The 21009-nt window shown below is 43.9% G+C and overlaps 1 protein-coding gene across 1 annotated transcript in view; it reads right to left on the bottom strand.

Annotated features, from left to right (window-relative positions):
* LOC137425576 (excitatory amino acid transporter 3) overlaps nucleotides 1–20533 on the bottom strand; it is a 68792-nt gene extending 48259 nt beyond the window's left edge. The window contains 3 exon segments of the mRNA XM_068114146.2: nucleotides 18757–18819; nucleotides 18822–18896; nucleotides 20358–20533. Of these exon segments, the coding sequence (XP_067970247.2) occupies nucleotides 18757–18819; nucleotides 18822–18896; nucleotides 20358–20433 (214 nt within the window). The 5' untranslated portion in view covers nucleotides 20434–20533.
* Between the last annotated feature and the right edge of the window lie 476 nt (nucleotides 20534–21009).

Raw genomic sequence — 21009 nt, forward strand, 5'->3', positions numbered from 1 at the left:
GGATGTCGTCCGCGAAGCAGTGGAATTGGAGACCATGACGGCGGATTAAGTGACCGAGGGGGGACAGGTAAAGGATGAAGAGGAGGGGGCCAAGAACTGAACCTTGGGGGACACCTTGGGGGAGGGGAGCAGTGGGGGATTTGCAGTTATTGATGGAGATGAACTGGCGTCTGTCAGAGAGGTATGATTTAATCCAAGAGAGGGCAGTGCCGGTAACGTTAAAGGTGGATTGATTAAGAAAACAAGTTCATATACATTCAATGTACACCGCCCCCATGCTAAATAAATAAACAAGAAGATGTCATGCGGAGCACAATACTTGCAAAATCTGCCCCCCCAACCCCCCCCCCCCCCCCCCAAAAAAAAATTCCATTGCTACAGCATAATTGTCCATTTCATCAAGATTAAAATTGACAATCTTGATCAAAGCTCAGGTCAATAGGAAGAAAAGTGACGATTTTTCAGATGAAAAATGATGATTTTGGAAGGTTGATCTTGAGTTGACCTTTGATCTTTTGACCTCAAAAATAGTTACTTTCCCTATTTCGTGACTCAATGTGCAAATGCTGTTCAATTTTCAAGTCAATCGGATGAAAATTGAGGATTTTTGAAACTTGACCTATGTTGACCTTTTGACCTATGTTGTCCTCAAAAATACTTGGTGTTTGAATTCAGTGACCAGATATGCAAGTCCTCTTCAAATTTCAAGTCAATCGGATGAAAATTGAGGATTTTAGAACTTTAGCAAAGTTGGTGACCTTTGGCCTATGTTGACCTATTGACAATTTGACCCCAAAAATAATAAGCCTCTTGCTTTTGACCAACTACCATTTGGTGAAGTTTCGTTAAGATCGGTTGAAAATTGTGACCTGTAGGCCGGTGACAAACAAACAAACAAACAGACAGACACAGACAGGACCACAAACGCAACCGACCAATATACTTGAAAAATCTTCGATATTGCAAGTAATAACATCCTTTAGTGCGGCATTGCAGGGGCGCCTTCAGCGCCCGGCAATAACGCCATGCAGCGCATAGAGACTGTATTGGGAGGGAGAGGTGTACAATAATTGATTGATTAATTGCATAATTAAAATCAATAAATCGTAATCATAAAATATTTCCTTAATCAATTGGCTAATAGCATACCTCAAGCACCAGTGTTTCATCTGAAGCTGTAACTTTTTGAAAATTAATTAAATAAGTCATTAATCGAAAAAAATTGAATTATTAATTGATTATATTTAATAAATAATTAATCAATTAATTGATTAATCAATAAAATCCTTTATTGCCACATCACTTGGTCACTGCTATGTCCAAATATCAGCTTCCAAACTCAAAAGAGGCCCGATATATTGCCCAGAAGGGAAAGAAAATCAACAGGTACTAAATTAATCGATAATGAAGTAACTAATCAATTAACTGATTAATTAAAAAAAAAAACTTTTTTTGCCAAAGCACTTGCTCACTATTGTGCTGAAATTTAAACTTCCGAGCTCAAAGGATGACTGAGATATCGCCCGGAAAAAGAAACAAGAAAACAAACACAAACAAGTACAGACACATTCAAAGTACACTGCCCCCCATGCCAAATAAATAAATATCCTCCAGCGCAGAATTGCTGGGGCGCGTCCCGCTCCCGGCAATAACGCAGTGCAGCTCATGGAGGCTGTATTGGGAGGGAGAGGTGTACAATAATCGATTGATTAATTGCATAATTAAAATCAATAAATCGTAATCATAAAATATTTTCTTAATCAATTGGCTAATAGCATACCTAAACCACCAGTGCTTCATCCGAAGCTGTAACTTTTTAAAAATATACCATTACTTGGAAAAAATAATAATTAATTGATCAATCAATAAATAATTAATTAATCGATTGATTAATCAATAAATCAAAAATATCCTTTAGAGCCACATCACTTGGTCAGTTGTATCCAAATATTAGCTTCCTAGCTCAAAAGGTGCCTGAGATATTGCCCAGATGAGAAAGAAAATATATAATTAATAATGAAAATAAATAAATAATAATCATAAAATAATTAAATAATTAATCAATTGGCTAATAGAATACCTAAACCACCGCAGTTTCATCCGAATCTGCAACTTTATTTTAAAAAATCAATTAGGTCATTAATCGAATATTAATTAATCGCTTAATTGATTGATAAATAAATCAAAAATAGCCTTTACAGCCAAATCACTTTACAACCACTTGGTCATTGTCATCTCCAAATATCACCTTCCTAGCTCAAAAGGTGCCTGAGATATTGGCCAGATGAGAAAGGAAATAAATAAGTACTTAATTAATCGATAATAATTAAGTAATTAATCAATTAATTGATCAATCCAAAAAATAAAAAATAACATTTTTGCCAAAGCACCTTCTCACTATTGTGCCAAAATTTCAGCTTCCCATCTCAAAGTATGGCTGACATATTGCCTGGAGAAACAAACAAACAATCAAACAAACAAATAAATAAACAAGTAACCGGAGTGAAAACAGAGTACTCCCTCTCAGCGTGCGTCATTGCCGGGTCCCCTTCGGTGCCCGGCAATTATGTCATGCAGTGCCTGGAGATGGCATAGAAAAGGAGCGGTGCATAACAAAGAAAACAAACAAGAAACCGGAGTGAAAACCAAGTACTCCCTTTCAGCGTGAGTCATCGCTGGGCCCCCTTCGGTGCCCGGCGATGACGTCATATAGCACGTGGAGATGTCATAGGAAAGGAGCAATGCACAATATTTTACGATCATTGTTTATTGATTTTAATTATGCAATTAATCAATCAATTATATATTGTACACCTCTCCCTCCCAATACAGTCTCTATGAGCTGCACGGCGGTATTGCCGGGCGCCTAAGGTGCCCGACAATGCCGCGCTGGAGGATATATATTTATTTGGCATGGGGGTGGTGTACTTTGAATCTATCTGTACTTGTTGTACATCACTCCTTTCCTATGCTATCTCCAGGCGCTGCATGACGTCAATGACGGGCACCAAAGGGGGCCCGGCAACGACGCACGCTGAAAGCGAGTACTCTTAGTAGTCTGAATCCTGTGGTGAGGCAGCTGCGTTAAAACAACTTCTCTTCATGGAAGGCAAATGCAACTGAAGGCAATCTCTGATAATTCTACAAAGCTCGCAACAAGTATGTTTACTCTTTGGATAGCCAGAAAACTACACCTGTCCAATCTCAAGAATGAGCTTTCAGACTTGTTGTCCTCTAAAACCTGGTGGTGGCTTGTCAGGACTTTAAACCTCTGCCCTCTCTGCACTTTGTTCCCCTTAAGTATCTGCAGGACACATGCAAAGTCCTCCTGAAATTGCCCAAATTCAGAACCACTGCTCACCTCCACTCATTTGTTGTTGTTTTTTTTTTTTTCCACCTGTGGAACCACCTTCCATACTCTCTTCAATCTCATTCCTCCCCCAGGTCTTCAAGACAGCTGTTCACCACCATCTCAAGTCATCCTCCATCCAAAGTCATGATATTTTCTACACCTGTTAAACCACCTCCCATTCCTCCCCAAAATTTAGCTTATTTAGCCATCTTGTCCACCCCTTGCATTCTCCCATCGTTACCTGCAACCCATGTTTGGACATCTATTTTCTCCCTCTGCCCTGCTGTTGGCATTCCCCCTTTTGCCTGCTGTGCCCTTTGTTATGTTGTGTCCTGATTTGTTCTGTGCCATAGGCTTCCACGAGCCTAGACCACGTAGTGGAAAAAAAAAAAATCCGCCCCTCCTCCTTGCCATTAAAACAATTCCCTCGCATTCACGGATTCAACATTCATGGAATTTTCCAGGAATGTATCCCCCGCGAATGTTGGGGTCCGACAGTACATCATCAAGCTGCAGATCTTGGCCTTATAGGTGGATGAGAGTTCAGATGTGCCAAGGACAGACTCTGCACAACGGAGGAAGCCAGTCAGCAGCTGGCTTTGAAATGTCGTTTTGCCAAGAAATATCATGGTTGATAGTGAGACCCAAGAGTTTGAGTGACTGACTGAACATCTTCAAGAATAAAGTAGATCGGAGGGTTGGTCAGACAGTAGAGAGAGACAGAGACAGAGACAGTAGAGAGAGACAGAGACAGAGACAGTAGAGAGAGACAGAGACAGACAGTAGAGAGAGACAGAGACAGTAGAGAGAGACAGAGGCAGTAGAGAGAGACAGAGACAGACAGCAGAGAGAGACAGAGACAGTAGAGAGAGACAGACAGTAGACAGAGAGACGGAGACAGAGAGACAGAGAGACAGAGAGACAGAGAGACAGAGAGAGACTTGTCGGGGCTAAAACACATATTCCATATGTTTGACCAACTTATGATTTTGTCAAGGTCGCCTGCCTGCCTATTTTAAGGACGAGGGATGTCACGGCAGAGGGTGGAGTCATTAAATATATAGAGAGGATTTTCCAGAGTTAGTGAGATCCTTGATTAAGATTAGGACTAGGACTGTGCCTAGAACATTGCTTTGGGGCACTACAGCCCCGACAGGGAGATGACATGAAAGGATTCCGTTGAGTGCCACACATTGGCTACAATAGTGGAGGAAGTCAGTAACCCAAGTGTGGAGTTGGCCCTAGATTTCAAAGACAGTTTTGAAAGCAAGATGGGATGTCAGATTGTATTGAAAGCTTAAGATATACACTATGTGACCAAATGTATGTGGAGATCTAAACATCACACATCTCATTCCAAATTCATGGGCATTAGTATGGAGTTGGTCCCCCCCCTGCCCCCCTTTGATGCTATAATAGCCTCCACTCTTCTGGGTAGGCTTTCCACTAGATGATGGAACATTGCTGTGCAGATTTGCTTCCATTCAGCCACAAGAGCATGAGTTATTTTGGGTACTAATGTTGGGCAATTGGCCCTGGCCCACAGTCGGCGGTCCAATTCATCCCAAAGGTGATCGATGGGGTTGTGGTGAGGGCTCTGTGCAGGCTAGTCAAGTTCTTCCACACCGATCTCGACAAACCATTTCTCCATGGATCTCGCTTTGTGCACTGGAGCATTGTCATGCTGAAAAAGTAAAGGGCCTTCCCCAAACTGTTGCCACAAAGCTGGAAACACACAATTGTCTAGAATTTCATTGTATGCTGTAGACTCAAGACTTCCCTTCACTGGAACTAAGGGGCCAGCCCGAACCATGAAAAACAGCCCCAGACCTTTATTCCTCCTCCACCAAACTTTACAGTTGGCACTCTGCATTTGGGCAGGTAACGTTTTCCTGGCATCTGCCAAACCCATATTCGTCCATGGGACTACCAGATGGTGAAGCGTGAGTTATCACTCCAGAGAACACATTTCCACTGCTACAAAGTCCAATGGCGGCGAGCTTTACACCACTTCCGCCGACACTTGCCATTGTGCATGATCTTAGGCTTGTGTGCGGCTACTCGGCCATGGAAACCCATTTCATGAAGATCCCGAATAACAGTTGTTGTGCTGAGGCTGCTTCCAGAGGCAGTTTGGAACTCGGCAGTGAGTGTTGCAACCGAGGACAGACTATTTTTACGCACTTCGGCAGTCCCATTCTGTGAGCTTATGTGGCCTACCATTTCACGGCTGTGCTGTTGTTGCTCCTACACGTTTTTACTTCACAATAACAGCAATTTGACAAACTGACTTGTTCGAAAGGTGGTATCCTATGGCGGTGCCATGTTGAAAGTCACTGAGCTCTTCAGTACGGCCCATTCTCCTGCCAATGTTTGTCTATGGCGATTGCATGGCTGTGTGCTCGATTATATATACCTGTCAGCAACAGGTGTGGCTGAAATAGCCGAATCTACTAATTAGAAGGGGTGTCCGCAAACTTGTGGGCATGTCGTGCATTTCAAGAGACAGATCTGATCTCATGTCTGACATTGAGGGCCTCCATCCATTGAGGGAGAGTAGAAGCAGCATGTCCAAGGTAGAGTGACCTGGCCTGAATTGGAATTGACGATCTGAGAGGAGGTCAATGGAGAAAAGGAATAATTTTATGTTTACTGCAATGATGGAGTCCAGGACCTTGCTGATATCAAATAAGATTGTATTGAAAGAAATAAGATTAAATAAGCTGGAAATAAGCTGGTCTATAGTTAAAGGCATCGGTTTTTGCACCTTCTCTGCAAAGGAAGTGATGTTCAGCAATTTACAATCAAATAGATTGTAGAATCAGTCAAGGGTTGCCAGAAACGTCTCCACTTTTCTGGCTCTACTCAAGAGTGGACACACAGTTGTGGTCTTTGTGGAACGATCTGAGATTGGCTTTGGTAGGGTCTGTCTTCCAGGAAGAGAAAGGAAGTAGTTTCAAAGCAACAGCTTCACCCCAGGATTCAGTATCCCATGGGCAGGAAGAAGGGAACAATAACTGAAGACAAGATGTGATTGATCAGTGCACAAGAAAGCTGATTTTTGTGGAAGGTTGAATTAATATCAGGGGAGGTAGGTGTAGGAGACCAGTGCTGAAGTGAGATGGCTGCTTGTAGTCTCTGCCAATCTGAGTGAACTGCCAGACTTGCTTGCACTGATGCAGATCATTGAGAATAGCCAGAGGATGTTGACTCTTACAAGCATATGATCAGATGAACCAATTGGAGCAGAAGAAGAGCAGGAGACATTTGCAGGGAAGTTTGTCATCATCAGGTTGAGGAGGAAAGATTTCCCATTGGGAGAAATCCTAGTTGGAAAGTTGAAAGTTTGAGTCAGTCCCATGGAGTCACAGAGGTCATTTGCAGACGTGCCATGGCTGTTGAGAGATGTATCAACACCCAGCCAATTACCATGGTAACCACATACGAGGAAAAGAGTTGGGTGAGTGGTTAAAATTTGGTCCATGTTACCCGAGTGATTGAGACAGACAGACAGACAGACAGGAAGATGTTGTTGTCACAGTTTGGAGGATGGTACAACACACTGGCAAACAACAGGTGGGAGAGGAGGGGTAGTCACTGCCAAAAGGTACTCTTGGGGGTTGGGAAGTGCAAGATAGGTACACGGCCAACTAATAATTGAGTTATTGATATAAAGTGCAACTCCGCCACCAGGGCATGGTTCAGGTGTATCAAATTGGAAGAGACAATATCCAGGGAGAAACCAAGGACAATTAAGACAGTTATGGATGGGGGAGGGGAGAATAGGGGAGGAGGGGTAGATGGAAGATGGGAGGTTATGGGACAGAGGGGTAGATAGGAGGGTGTGAGATGGAGATGAAGGTGGGAGCGTGCAAGAGGGACAGAGGGGAAGGCAGGAAGGTGCGAGGTGGAGGAGAAGAGGCACGGGGGTAGCACGGTATTGAGGGGGTGAAGTGAAACTGGGGGTGGAGGGGGGTGTGCAGATTGGTGGATGCAGGATGAGTGGGGGTGAGACAATGGAGAAGCTTTGAGGGATGAGGCAAGAAGGGACATGAAGTGGAGGGATGCTTAAGATGGGTACACATAGGAGGGATGGGGTTGGAAGGACACAGGCCTGTTGGAAATGTGGGGGTGCGTATACTGACATGGAGGGTTTTGACACCGTTAAAGGATGTGAAGGGGATTTGATTGTCGTAAGCAGACAACCTCTGCAAACTAGACTTAAGATTTCAATTCTGGACATAGAGACAAATGTCATGGGTGAAAATAATTATTGTTGAAGGGCCAGAGAAAGGTGGTGCTGTTGGTATGGGAGGGGAGTTGATGGACCAAATGTTTAGGTGAGACATGTTTGGGAAATAATCCTTGTAAAGAAGAAGAAAAAGAAGAGGAAGAAGAAGAGGAAGAAAGAAGAAGAGTAATGATGATGGAGAAAATAAGGGAGGTGAAGCATTTTCAAATTGATTTCAGCACTTTAAGGAAGAACAAAGAAACATTTCATTCAAGGAAGATTTAGCTTGGAGATTTGTGAAAAGGAAGAGACAAACAATGAAGTACAAGAAATACAAGCAGAAGGAAATACAAACAGATTGAAATTCCTGTTTTGGGATGACAAGAACATTTTATTTTTAGTTATTTTTCTTGAAGTGAGGAGTGGGAATAGGATGAAGTTGCAGGGGAGGTTGAAAGGACAATACTTGGGAGAAATGAAGCGGATTGAGGAAAGCCTTTCCCTAACAGAATTGGCATGCCGGCTAGCCAAGGAGTGGGCCTGAGTCACAAGGATATTGATTCAACACAGCACAAGCAAGGTACGAGTCAACATGGGGAATTGGACGAAAACACAAACAGCAACACGGAAAAAAAAAAAGAAAAAAAAATATATATATATATATATATATATATATATATATATATATATATATATATATATATATATACAGTATATATATATATATATATATATATATATATATATATATATATATATATAACAAAGACACTGAGCTGGAAGTGAATCATCCGATTTTTTTTTTAATTCAATGGAGGTGTCCATCAAGGTGTGCTAGTACCAACCTTGTCCCTTCCAGTCATTGATTACATCATGGAACATATTTTCAGAAATGGGGGCAGGCAGTGTGCTGTCAATCTTAGAAATGCCAAGATCTTCTCTGATCTTGACTATGCTGACTATGCATTATTTTTATCTGACTTGTAGGACTTCAGCAGACCTGCAAATTGGCTGACTTAGGACAATGATCCAGTCAATTAGTCGTCAAACCCTTGCACCTACAATAGTCAGACGACAATTCATTCTTATTATAGGAACAGAGTTCGGATACCTTGGCTCCAGAATAACATCTTCAGGAGTGTCGCCATGCTGCTTTTACCTAAGCGGCATTAAGGCTCAGTTTCTACAATATGGAAGACGATATGGAAGACAATAACATCTACAGACGCCTAAATATATGGCTTTGTAAACAGGTTTACAAAGCCATATATTTAGGCGTGTGTTCATAAATATATCTATATATCTCAGGTTAGAGCTCTCAAACAGTGGTTTGGACATTTTTGGTCAAAATAAAGATATCGATGCTGTAGTCGCCATGTATACCAATGCCCCAAATGGATGGAAGCATCCTCTCGGCTGCCACTCAACGTTGAAGGATACCTTTGTATTGCAACTGTACCATCTGGGTTTTCCATTGGATGAGGCTACACGAATGATGTTTGACAGGAACATCTGGAGATCTCTTGTGTCTGCGGCTACGTTGCGACAGTGACATGCAAAACGACGACGATTAAGGATGCATTGCCATGCTGGTCCAACACTCAGAATAAGTTTCCAACACTTAGAACAATCCTGACAGCTATTATTCAAACTCTCTCACTCTCCAAGGACCATCTGGAAAACCCTCCCATCTATTTGACTTCCAAAACAAACCACTTAGAAGGTTAAGTAGATCAAACGTTTGGGCCTCACTATGAGCCATGACCTTGCTTGGGCAAACAACATATCTAAGTTGGCCTCCAAAGCCAGTCGCTGACTTGCCATCCTCTATCATGCAAAATCTTTCATTGGCACATCTGAACTTTTATCAGCTTACAAGGCCTTCATCTGTATTGCTCTCCCCTTTGAGCTCGCACCATGCACTTTTGATGCTGTGGAAACCAAGGCCCTCAAATCTGGAATATCTTGTGATGAAGCCGAGTCTCTCGGCTTGTTGCTCACGCACCTCAGAGAGGTTGGTAGCCCAAGTTTTCTACCACCTCCTTTCTAGTCTTGCACCCTCTGCTTCCCTCAAGTTTCTGCAGGGTGCACACAGTCGGCTAGTAACCCACTTTTGGTGAAACTTCCAAACTTACTGATTACCTCCACTCATCTGTGGAATAATCTTCCTCAGTCTGTTCAATCACATTCTTCCCTCCAGGACTTGAGGATAGCTGTTTACCACCACCTCAAGTCATCCCTCATCCATAATGACGTTTCCTTCCCTCATTAGCCCTGCCCAAGCTCAGCCCTTCCTTTCCAGGTGGTTGTGCCCTCCCCTCTCCCCCCCACCCTCCACCCTTCCCCTCCGTTTCATCCTCAGTTTCTCCCCTCCTCTTCTTGCTGTGTTTGAGCTTGTATCTGGGCTGTTTATTCCCTGTGACCTCCTCACCCTCCTTTTGATCTCATTCTTCCCCATTCCCATTCCGCCTACAAGTGTTCCTTTACCTTGAAGTTGGTGTGTTTCCTTGTTCAGTGTTGTAGTTCTTCCACGAGCCTAGACTTAAAAAAAAGGCAATCCAGGAATGCATGGTTGCTTTGTTTGTGGAGGAAGCTCCTCATTACATCATAGATGGGCAAGGAGTTAAAACATTGCAGGAAATTGGCAAGGTGACCCCATGTTTGGATGATCTTTGGATGCAACCAGCCATGAAAAGCATGGTGGTGTCTAATCGCAGAATCAAAGTTGCAAGTCAGTTTGGCATTTCTGTTGGAAGCATCTGAAACCATTATCCATCAACCTCAAAAACCTACAAGAGAGTAGATTCCAATAAGGAATTCCGAGCTGTTCAACACTGATCCAGTGGAGTTTTTGTCACATCTGGTTACTAGTGATGATACATGATCTGATATCGCTGGAACACAATGTGCCAATTCACAAGGCAAAAGTTGCACAGATCGTCATTTGCCAATGCGTGGTTGAAAAAAAAAAAGTTTAATCACCCACCACAGTTATTTTTTTCGTGGTCCCAGGTGACTTGTTTTGACATCAGAAGTTTGAGCTGTGTGGTAAATGATTGAAGACAATGATTTCTTGAAGCCGTTTCAAATGCTACATTTGGCTAATATATTGTTACGAAAATGACAGGGGTTAACGATTATATCCCAATGGGTGTCAGCATAAGTGTTTGTAATGTCCAATTAGCATTGACCAGAAGATTATATCATTGTATTCGCAGTCACCCCTATCCTCATGTCTGTCTCTTTTCAGGTCTCCCATCCTTGTGTGTCTTAAATCACCTTTGTCCTTTCATCACACCTCTACATGGAGGGCACATGTATGCTATGTGAAGTCTAGAATACATGTTTTATGAACATGGCATAGCCACGTGTGCTACTTTGCATTGCAAGAGCGCATGTGCAAGACCCACGTGGCAAATGCCCAGAGTACTAGCTATAAAAGGCAGCAATGGATGCAGTGGAGAGTGTGAGCATATAGCCAGCTTGAGAGAAAGCCTGGGACCCCCAGAGAGTGAGGACACGGCCAGGACGATCGAGTGACACAGCCAGGACCCGGAGAGAGAGTGGAAGCCCTGCCATTGAGCGTACAACCATGGCACAACTACCGACACCAGGCCAGACCAGACCAAGGAGAGGGGGAGGGGACGAGTGAGAAGAGACCAGGAGAGGGGAAAAGGCAGAGGGGACGAGAACAAGGCAAGACCAGGAGAAGGGGAGACAAGACCAGACCAAGAGAGGGGGATGAGATGAGACCGAACCAGGGTCACGCTTCATATTTAGGTTGTAGCCTACAACCACCCAGGGTAGTACTACCATCCTGACTTAGGAGCATTATGGTGGTGCCCGGAACCATCTTACACTCTCCGTGTCAGGATTGCTGCTCTTACTTTCTGTCTCACTCAAACTATAGCTCAGGTCACCCCTTGATGATCATGGCTCGCTTCAATATCTTTCTCGCAAACAATCATACATTTTTCATCATACACTTTTCATGTCTTCTATTTAAGGCCTGGTCTTGATGAGGGCTATATAGTCCGTGCATGGAGCCTTCAACACAGAAAAATTATAATAAGGAAAGTCACTCACTCACTCTCCCTCTCCCTCTCCCTCCCTCCTTCTCTCTCTCTCTCTCTCTCTCTCTCTCTCTCTCTCTCTCTCTGTCGCCACCTGCTGGCCGTTTGTATGCTGGTTGTACTGTCATGGCGTCTGCTTGTGGAGGCCTGTGAGTGCTCTGTGTTGTTGCTCCATTCCCCCCCCCCCCCGTTTTCCCCCCTCTGTGTCCTTGTGCCTGTTCGTGGAGTCTTCCTGGTGATTCCCATATACGTTGAGACGGGAGAGAGAGCCGGAGAGCACAGGGTGATCGCTGGTAAGGGTTCGCCGTTTTTGGGCGTCGCCCGATCGGTGTTTGCTCCTTCATCTTAAACCTCTATTTCCTTTTTTTCCTTTCGTTTATCTTTCCTTCAGTTTGTTTTGTTGCCTCCCTTTTCCGAAGTTAGGGAAATCGGAGAGGTCTGATTGCTTCCCATTCCCGGAGTTCGGGTAGGGAAGATTGTATTATATATTCACCCTCCCCGAGTTGGGGAGGGGTTGTAAGTGCAGCTGTTCCAGCATGGCAGCTGCACTATCTCGATTTACGGCCTTTCAGAGCCTGACCCGTAAGCACGGGTTCTTTTGTGTACCTCCGGAACGTGAGGTTAGTGTCGAGGACGTTGTCCTCGCAACCGGTCGTGTTGTCGGGATCGACAAGGTTGTTGCCGCTTCGCGGATGAACAAGCGGATCGTTATTTTTTTGTCCGACGTGGATTGTGTCCCACAAATTGTCGAACAGGGTTTGACAATCGATCCAGATTTATTTGTTATGATTTCCCCACTAGATAGCCCAGCGATAAAAGTCGTGATATCAAATTGCCCCCCATTTGTATCCGACGATGTACTAATTAAAGAATTGTCCCGATACGGTACCATCGTGTCTCGTATCTCCATGATTCCCTTCGGGTCACGAAACAACGATTTAAGGCACGTGGTTTCATTCCGGTGGCAAGTGTTTATGATTTTAAAAAATTCCCATAAGGATTTAAACCTTATAATAAAATTAAAACATCAACAGAACGAATATACAGTGTACGTGTCCACCAACGTTCTAAAATGTTTTGGCTGCGGACAATTTGGGCATGTTAAGCATGACTGCCCCCGAAAAGAGAATTCTCCACAAGTACAACCTCCCCTCCGAACCGGGAATAAGCAACCCCCCCACCTTCCCACCACCGATCCAAACCCTTCCACCACCGACCCAAGCCTTCCCACCACCGACCCAAGCCTTCCCACCACCGAACCAAACCTTCCCACCACCGAACCAAGCCTTCCCGCCGCCGAACCAAGCCCTCCCACCACCGACCCGAACCTTCCCACCATCGACCCAAGCCTTACCACCACTGATCCCAATCTGTCCACCACCAACCCAAGCCCTCTTACCACCAATCCAAACCCCCCCGCCGTACCCCCTTCCCCTCCCCTTGAAACAGGGGCCCCTCCCTCTACTGAAGGATCTAATTGCAGCCATCTCCTGTTAACGATAGATCTCACCCCCCCAGGCGACATCGTCCAATCACAGCTTGTTGCCTGCTATAACTGATCCTACCTCTCTCGCCGTGGTAGCCGATGGGAATCCCCTCCCGATGATCACGTCCTCCCTCCCCCCCCCCCTCCCCCCAAACCCTTCTTCCCACTTCTTCCCACTAACCAGGACGAGTTTCAGCTAGTCTGCCCAAAAGGAAAAAGACATCTGCAAACAACAGATGAAAACGGTCATCTCTTTAAAAAACCTACAACTGAAAACCGACAGCCCCGCCTCTCTGGCCTAGATTTGTCCCTCGTCACAGAAAATCGTTTCTCGGTATTGGAGGACATAGATGTGGATGAATCCTCGCCCTTGTCTACTGACCTAGAAACTGATATGGTTGAACCGCAAAAATTAGTACCCCCCCCCCCCCCTCCCCTGAAGATGGCTCATTTCTCTCCCTCCCCGTCCCCTCCCTCTATGGACTATGCCCCATCCGATAACGTGGAGGGATGTGATGATGGTGAGGAAGTAAATGATGAAAACCAGTGTGACACACCATCTGAGCCATCTGATATAGATGACTCTGTTAGTGAATGTGGTAGCCTTAAGGAAGAAGAAATCCCTCCAATCCCTCCCTCCGAGATAAAAAGGTTTCTTAAGGACACATTCCGAAAAAGGAATGTTGTTATAGAAACCTTTTTTCCGGAGCTACCTGATTTTATACATTCTGCTAGACTGATGGTAAAACGGCCCCACGTTTTTAATTTCAATTCCTCCCAACGTCACCGTTTAAAGAAGTGGTTGCAAAAAGCTAAGAATGAACTGCTATCAAAAAATTGAGTGGTGGTCACTCCTCCTTGTAGCTGTAATGAGTTTTTCCATTTGTAGCCTGAATATTAACGGAGGATGTAGCTCTGTCCGTAAAGTTCAAGTAAGGGATTTTTTATTACAGAAGAAAGTTGACATTGCCCTCTTACAAGAGACCCATGCCAACGACTGCTGTGTCGCAGAGTGGTGTAGGCTCTTCCCCGGCCTGTCCTTCTTTAGTAACGGTGACTCCCGCAAAGGCGGTGTCGCAATAATTCTTAGCCCCTCCTTTTCGCCTTCATCGCTTAAATTCGACGAAATACACAAGGGATCCCGAGCATCCCTAGAATTCCACTACTGTGGAAAATTCTATACTATTTTTAATATCTATGCCCCAAGTACGCCTGTAGCTCGGCGATTTTTTTTAATGCCCTTGGGACACACCTAACGTCCCTCGACAGCCAAAACGCCCTAAAAAACCAAGACAATCATGTTTGTATTGGTGGAGGTTTTAATTGCACCCTTCAACCCCAACTAGACAGGAACAGTGCAGAGCCCCATCCTGCCTCCACAATCCCTCTCACCAAATTTTTAAAACAAATGAATTTGACAGATATATGGCGGGTACAGCACCCATCAATCAGGCAATACACATGGTGTCGATGCATTCAGGGTAATATTGTACTTGCTCGCTTGGACAAGTTTTATATTAATCCTCCACTTGAACGCCTCGTTCTGTCATCCAAAATTTGCCCATCAGGATTCTCGGACCACAGCGCAACATTTCTCAAAATTTCTGCCCCCTGCCCGAAACACAAGAGTGCTTTTTGGAAATTTAATAACAACTTACTTGATGATAGTACCTTTAAGGACATTTTTCCGGAAATTTGGAATATTCTGGTTGCCTCCCAAGGGAATTTCTCAAACCTCAGACAATGGTGGGATAATGCCAAAACGCACATCAGACTGTTCTGCCAACAATATCGTGCGTATGGTGTTCAAGAGGAAAGAAAAACCACAACCTTACTTGAAGATGAAATCCTGGAATTACAGGAACAGCTTCAGGGAACTGCAAGTGTGAGCTACCAGGGAATGAGGCAACAAATCCATGGAAAAACGGCCTTACTGAATTCCATATCCGAAAGGCGAGCACAAAATGCTTTATTGCACCTGAAGATGAGGTACATACACGACCTTGATGCTCCAACCAAATTCTTCTTCAGCCTTAAAAGGGGGGCCTCTTCGTCAATGATTACACGCTTGCTCCATGATGGGGAACTCCTTTATGAAGATGGCAGAATCGGGGAATGTGCCCGGAAACATTTTAAACAACGGTTTATGCGGCATGACATTAACCAGGATGCAATATCGGAACTTGTTTCTAACCTTCCAACATTGGCGGAGGATCAGAAGCAGCAGTTGGAGGATCCTCTTAGGTTACCTGAGCTTACCGCTGCCTTGAAGGCCTTGGAACCTGATAAAGCCCCTGGACTGGATGGGCTGACTAGTGAATTTTTCCAGTTTTTTTGGGACGCCATTGGACCTCACCTACTGCGGGTATTGAATGAATGTTTAGAGGATGGACAACTGCCGTGGAGTTGCCGGAGAGCAGTCACCACCTTAATTCCTAAGAAAGCGGACACTCAACTTATAGAGAACTGGCGTCCTATTTCTGTTTTATGTACGGATTATAAAATTTTAGCCAAAGCCTTGTCTAATCGAATGAAACCTTTTATGAATGTACTAATAGGAGAACATCAATCCTTTTGTATTCCTGGATGTACTATTTTTAATAATATCTTTCTTATCCGTGATACCATTCGGTTTTGTAACAATTTTAATATGAATGTTGGTCTGTTTTTTATTGACCAAGGAAAAGCCTTTGACTGTATTGACCACATGTACCTTTTTAGAGTTTTAGAGAATTTTGGGTTTGGACCTATTTTTATCTCATACGTTAAACTTTTGTATTGTAATATATCCAGTGTTCTTAAAATTAATCAAGTATTGTGTAGCCCCATTGCTGTACAACGGGGAGTACGGCAAGGTTGCCCGCTATCTGGACTTTTATACTCTCTTGCCATCGAACCTCTTCTGCTCCAATTACGTACGCACATTTCTGGCTTCACTGGATCAATTCTTACCACACCGCTAAAAGTCTCTGCCTATGCAGATGATGTCTGTATTTATATAAAAAATAGTGCTGACGTCACTGCGGTGGCTCAGGCACTAAAAACATATTGTCAGGCCTGTTCAGGCCAGGTAAACTGGAAGAAGAGTGAAGCCCTTTGGATAGGACCTGGAGATTGCCCGCCAATTGTCCTACCAGGAGGAGTGAACTGGCAGAAAAGTGGCATTAAATACCTCGGTATTTTCCTCGGAGACAACACCTTTGAGCAGCAGAACTGGGTGGGATTACCGGACAAGGTAATGGCAAAACTGGCCCGCTGGAAAGGACTTCTTTTTCAACTTTCGTACCGCGGAAGAACTCTCGTCATTAACAATCTTGTCGCCTCTATGCTATGGCATAAGATGATATGCCTACAACTGCCCGGGAGCCTTCTTATTACACTGCAAAAGAGCATTGTCGACTTTTTCTGGAGCGGGAAACACTGGCTCCAACCCCCCGTGGCATACTTACCACTCACTGAAGGTGGCCAAGGTCTTATTGATATCCGCAGCCGGATTATGGTCTTCCGGCTTCATATCGTGCGCCAACTTGTATATGGAGATGAATCCCTACTCTGGAGGCCTCTGGCTAACTGCATATTGCAGCTTACATGCAAGCTGGGTTACGACCGATAACTTTTCTTGATGAACCCTCATCAAATCGATTCATCCTTGCTGCCCACCTTTTACCAAGGTGTGATGAACGCCTGGCAAGCCCTGTCCTTTTCCCGTGAAATGGCACCATACAACATGGAAATGTTGTTGAATGAGCACCTATGCTACAACCCCTTCCTGGAAAACAGCTTGAATAATAGGGGACTCGTTCAACGTTTTGTTGATGCCAAGCTGCTGCGAGTGAAAGACCTCATGACAGAGTCTGGGAGCTGCCGGCTGAGTGCTGCCGCTGTGGCACAAAAAACCGGAATAAAATCTGTCAGGATCATCTCTCGGTTCCTTCAAGGGATATCCACAACGTATCGTAATACCTGCGAGGAACTTGGCCCTTCCCCCGAGGAAACAGCGGGTGACTTCCCCAAACTCCTAGTCTTCAGCCCGCCACTTAATCTGTCCCCTGGCCTGAACAGCCCTGATGATACTGCATTATCCCTTCCCGCCTTTCCAAAGAAAACTTTGTACAACGCGTACGTTAAAATTCTATACGCAAAAACATTTTCTGAGCACCCGAGGCTTCGATGGCGGGATGTTTTACCCCCAATACCACCCAATTGCCCCAATTGGCGAAGTTTTTATCTCTTGCCTACTCCAAAGTATGTTGGAGATATTCAATGGAAACTTGTACACTGGATTTTACCTTTTCATGTTTTACTGAACCGGTTTTCTACTGCTAACTCTAATCTATGCCCTTTCTGTGCATCCATTGAAACCCTACCGCATATAATACCTGGAGTGTGAACGATTGCAACCTCTTTTTACATTCCTTCAGGAACGCTTTGTGAAGCTTGGTTCCCTCTTCAATCACAATGTTTTTATTTATGGTGTTTTAGGACCGTCTTCCCTTAGAAATGTGGTTTTAATGAATTTTTTAATTGGCCAGGCCAAGTTTGCAATTTACAAATCCAGGAAGAAAAAAATGGGAAACGCTTCTGACTCGTCATATGATGTACTGCTCACCTTTAAGGCTCTTGTAAATGCAAGACTAAAGCTAGAGTACCGGTTTTTTCAAATGAACAAGAATTTAACATGTTTTAAAGAAAAGTGGGTTTTTAATGATGCCATATGCACACTTGATGATGATGATTTGATAATAACTTTTCCTTGAGACCATTTTTATTGTGTTTTGTTTCTTTATGACTGAACATAACTGATTTTCTGTACTCTTGTAATAAAAGGAAGAAACAGTCAGTCTCTCTCTCTCTCTCTCTTTCTGAGTCTGCCCATGTAAGGCAGCATTGAAGAATAACTGGGAAATTGTTACCGTCCCATTAAGCGTGCCATCTGGTCTGTCCCCTCATTATTTACCCCATAGTTTTTTTCTTCCCGTGACCCAATCCCCAATAGTTATAAATAAATAAATAAATAAATAAAGGAGGTGTTGCTGTGGCATTTTGAGCTGTGACCTTAATTTCCAGCATTACCAAATCCCCCCTTTACTCCTAGCCACTGCACCCCTCCTGCCCCCCCCTCCCCCTTGCAAAAATGTATGCACGCAGCAAGTGTTTGAAACAACCACACGTATAAATTGAGAAAACAAAACATCAGTGCAGCGCTGCACGATTCGGTGAGCATCGTGAGCATTCGGTGAGCTCCACTCGGAGTCTTGGAAGTTCATCTCTGGCGGTCTGTCTCACATCACCCGTTATGAAGACCCAGTCCATCACAGTATATTACCCAGTCTATTTGATTGTGTTCATAATCACCAATTGTCAAAATGAATCTTGTTTAGAATCAGCGGTGATCATTTTAACATGGCATTAGAAGTACTACACAGTCATTTATTGAAGGCAGTCTAATCATTTAACCAAACAACAAACAATAAATGACGCTATAAATAAGGAAATATAAACTCAGTTAGACATCGAGAAAACGCAGGACAAGATTTGTGACATTATACAGAAAAGAAAAAGTATAGCTCAAGATCAAAGCGCAGAGTTTAAAAATTAGAAAACTTTCTCCAACCTGTGATCATGCTAGATACGATGAGAGGTAAAATGATCAGTTTCAGCATCCTCATGAGCACTTCCCGGGAAAAGAGAAGTAAACGATATCGAGGCTTGAGAGTTCAAAATACTGGCGTATGAGCATACCCGTGGTCACTCCTGTGGACAAAGTAATAAAAACACAAACCCACTTCACTGGTTTCACAATAGCAAGTCAAACCAATAAACAAATGTAAACACAACATGTTGACTTTGGTGGAAAATAAATAAATAAATTCTATAGTGTACTAGTTTAACTCGAATTCCATGGAGATACTCCATATAGAACAAGAGATTGCACATCAACGTAAAAAGGATTCTCGCTCTTAAAGCCATAAAAGATTGCGTCCAAGTGTAGAGGAGTTTAGATGAAAAGGATTCAACAGATGTAAACGCAACTTGGACTTTCACATTTTGGTAAAATTTCTCCTCTGGACCACACGACGAGCACCACGACACATGCGCACACACATGTACAAGTCGTCTGTGTTCAAGTACCAGTAAAGAAAGAATAAAAGTTTATAAGTTCACCATAAAACTCAAATTAAAAGCCTGACATTTCAGGCATACCCCTCTATTGAAATGCTGGCACTTGGCTGAGGGTGAAGCCCAACATGTCAGGCTGTTTATTTCATTGTACACACACACACACACACACACACACACACACACACACACACACACACACACACACACACACACACACACACACACACACACACACACACACACACACACACACTATTGTAAAAGGACAATTCTTTAGGACAGGCAGAGTAAGAATGGGTGAGGTGAAGATCCGATGAACAAAGGTGTGATTTTTAACCACCTGATGGAACGAACACGTTATACAATAGGTTACCAAAAGGTGTGTTTCTCTCCACCTGATATAAGGAACACATTCTACAATAGGTTGACCAAAGGTGTGATTTTTAACCACCCGATGGAAGGCAACGTGTTCTTCAATAGGTTGTCCAAAGGTGTGTTTGAAGAACATCATGAAGAATAACTTGCAAAAGTTCATCTCCACTGACACCTGATATTAAACCGGACACTAAACTGAACCGAGTGGTGCACCTAGGGTCTCCAGGTCGGGAATGACTGTATATTGAAGACCAAACCCAATAACACCGACTCCGAATGAACCGTGAACCTCAAATTAACGTGCATCTTGACTTACCTTGCTCAGTCACCTTTGCTGAGCACAATACTCATGCACAAGTGTTAGAATGAAAACAGAGGTTTTCAAACGTCAATAATTAAATAGAAAAAATTAAAAAACATGTCGAAGCAATCGCTGCCTCCGTTTCGGGTTTCGGGTCCGTTTCCCTAAGCCAGGTAAATCCAGGCACGGACGAGGGCGAGGCAGGTACACCTGCTCAATGCAATATAATCCTGCAGTCTATGCTAATGCTATATATATTTGTGGTGCAACGTGGCGAATCCTAATGAGAATCAATCTAAAGCACACGAATTCCTGAAAGATGTAATCGCATGGAACAAGAAACGTAACTCGTACAATAATTAATTATTAAATGCTAAATGTAAAAACGGAAAAATAAATAAATAACAATGTCAGACCAAGAGCCACGGCAACGATGGTGGCGACCAGCAGGCCGTTCCGCTTCCAAAATTGGTCGCATTTCGCCGATCCCATGTCGGCATCCACCTTGGACTGTTGCAACCTGATAATGATGGCGCCACGCCGTTGGCCTGAACGCTGAACCGCGTAGCTCACTCTCGTGTGTTGTGCGAACCACTCGGCCGAACGCGTTTAATATCTGACTTGCGTCGTGACGTCACGACGACGCGCGCCCAAGTGCGCCGTGCCAGAGCTGCGAGGGTGGAGGTGGAGGTGGAATGACATCGGAGCGACAGACACGTGGGAGCGAAGAAGAGGTGAGACTGTGTGAGGTACTGAGGTTTAGTGTAAAGGTATGATGGTGTAGTGTAATCACTTCTTACATACCAAAAGGGTATTTGTTACAAGCTTACAACTGAAGTATGTAATGATGAAAGGGGACATATATGTATAACGGATGCAAATAGACGGAATTTTGACCACCATCTAGGGAGGAGAGGTGCAGACCCAGGTAGCCAACACCGTTGGAGCGAATCTGGTGAACTCTTCGGGACAGCAAGCAAGATTGATATTAGATATTATATATGCATCATATATGTATATTTATATAAATATTATTATACGAGCAGAAGTACCCGGCATTGCCGGGCG

This window comes from Myxine glutinosa, chromosome 1 (genome assembly GCF_964187855.1).
Source record: "Myxine glutinosa chromosome 1, kmMyxGlut1.1, whole genome shotgun sequence".
NCBI classification, from domain to species: Eukaryota; Metazoa; Chordata; class Myxini; order Myxiniformes; family Myxinidae; genus Myxine; species Myxine glutinosa.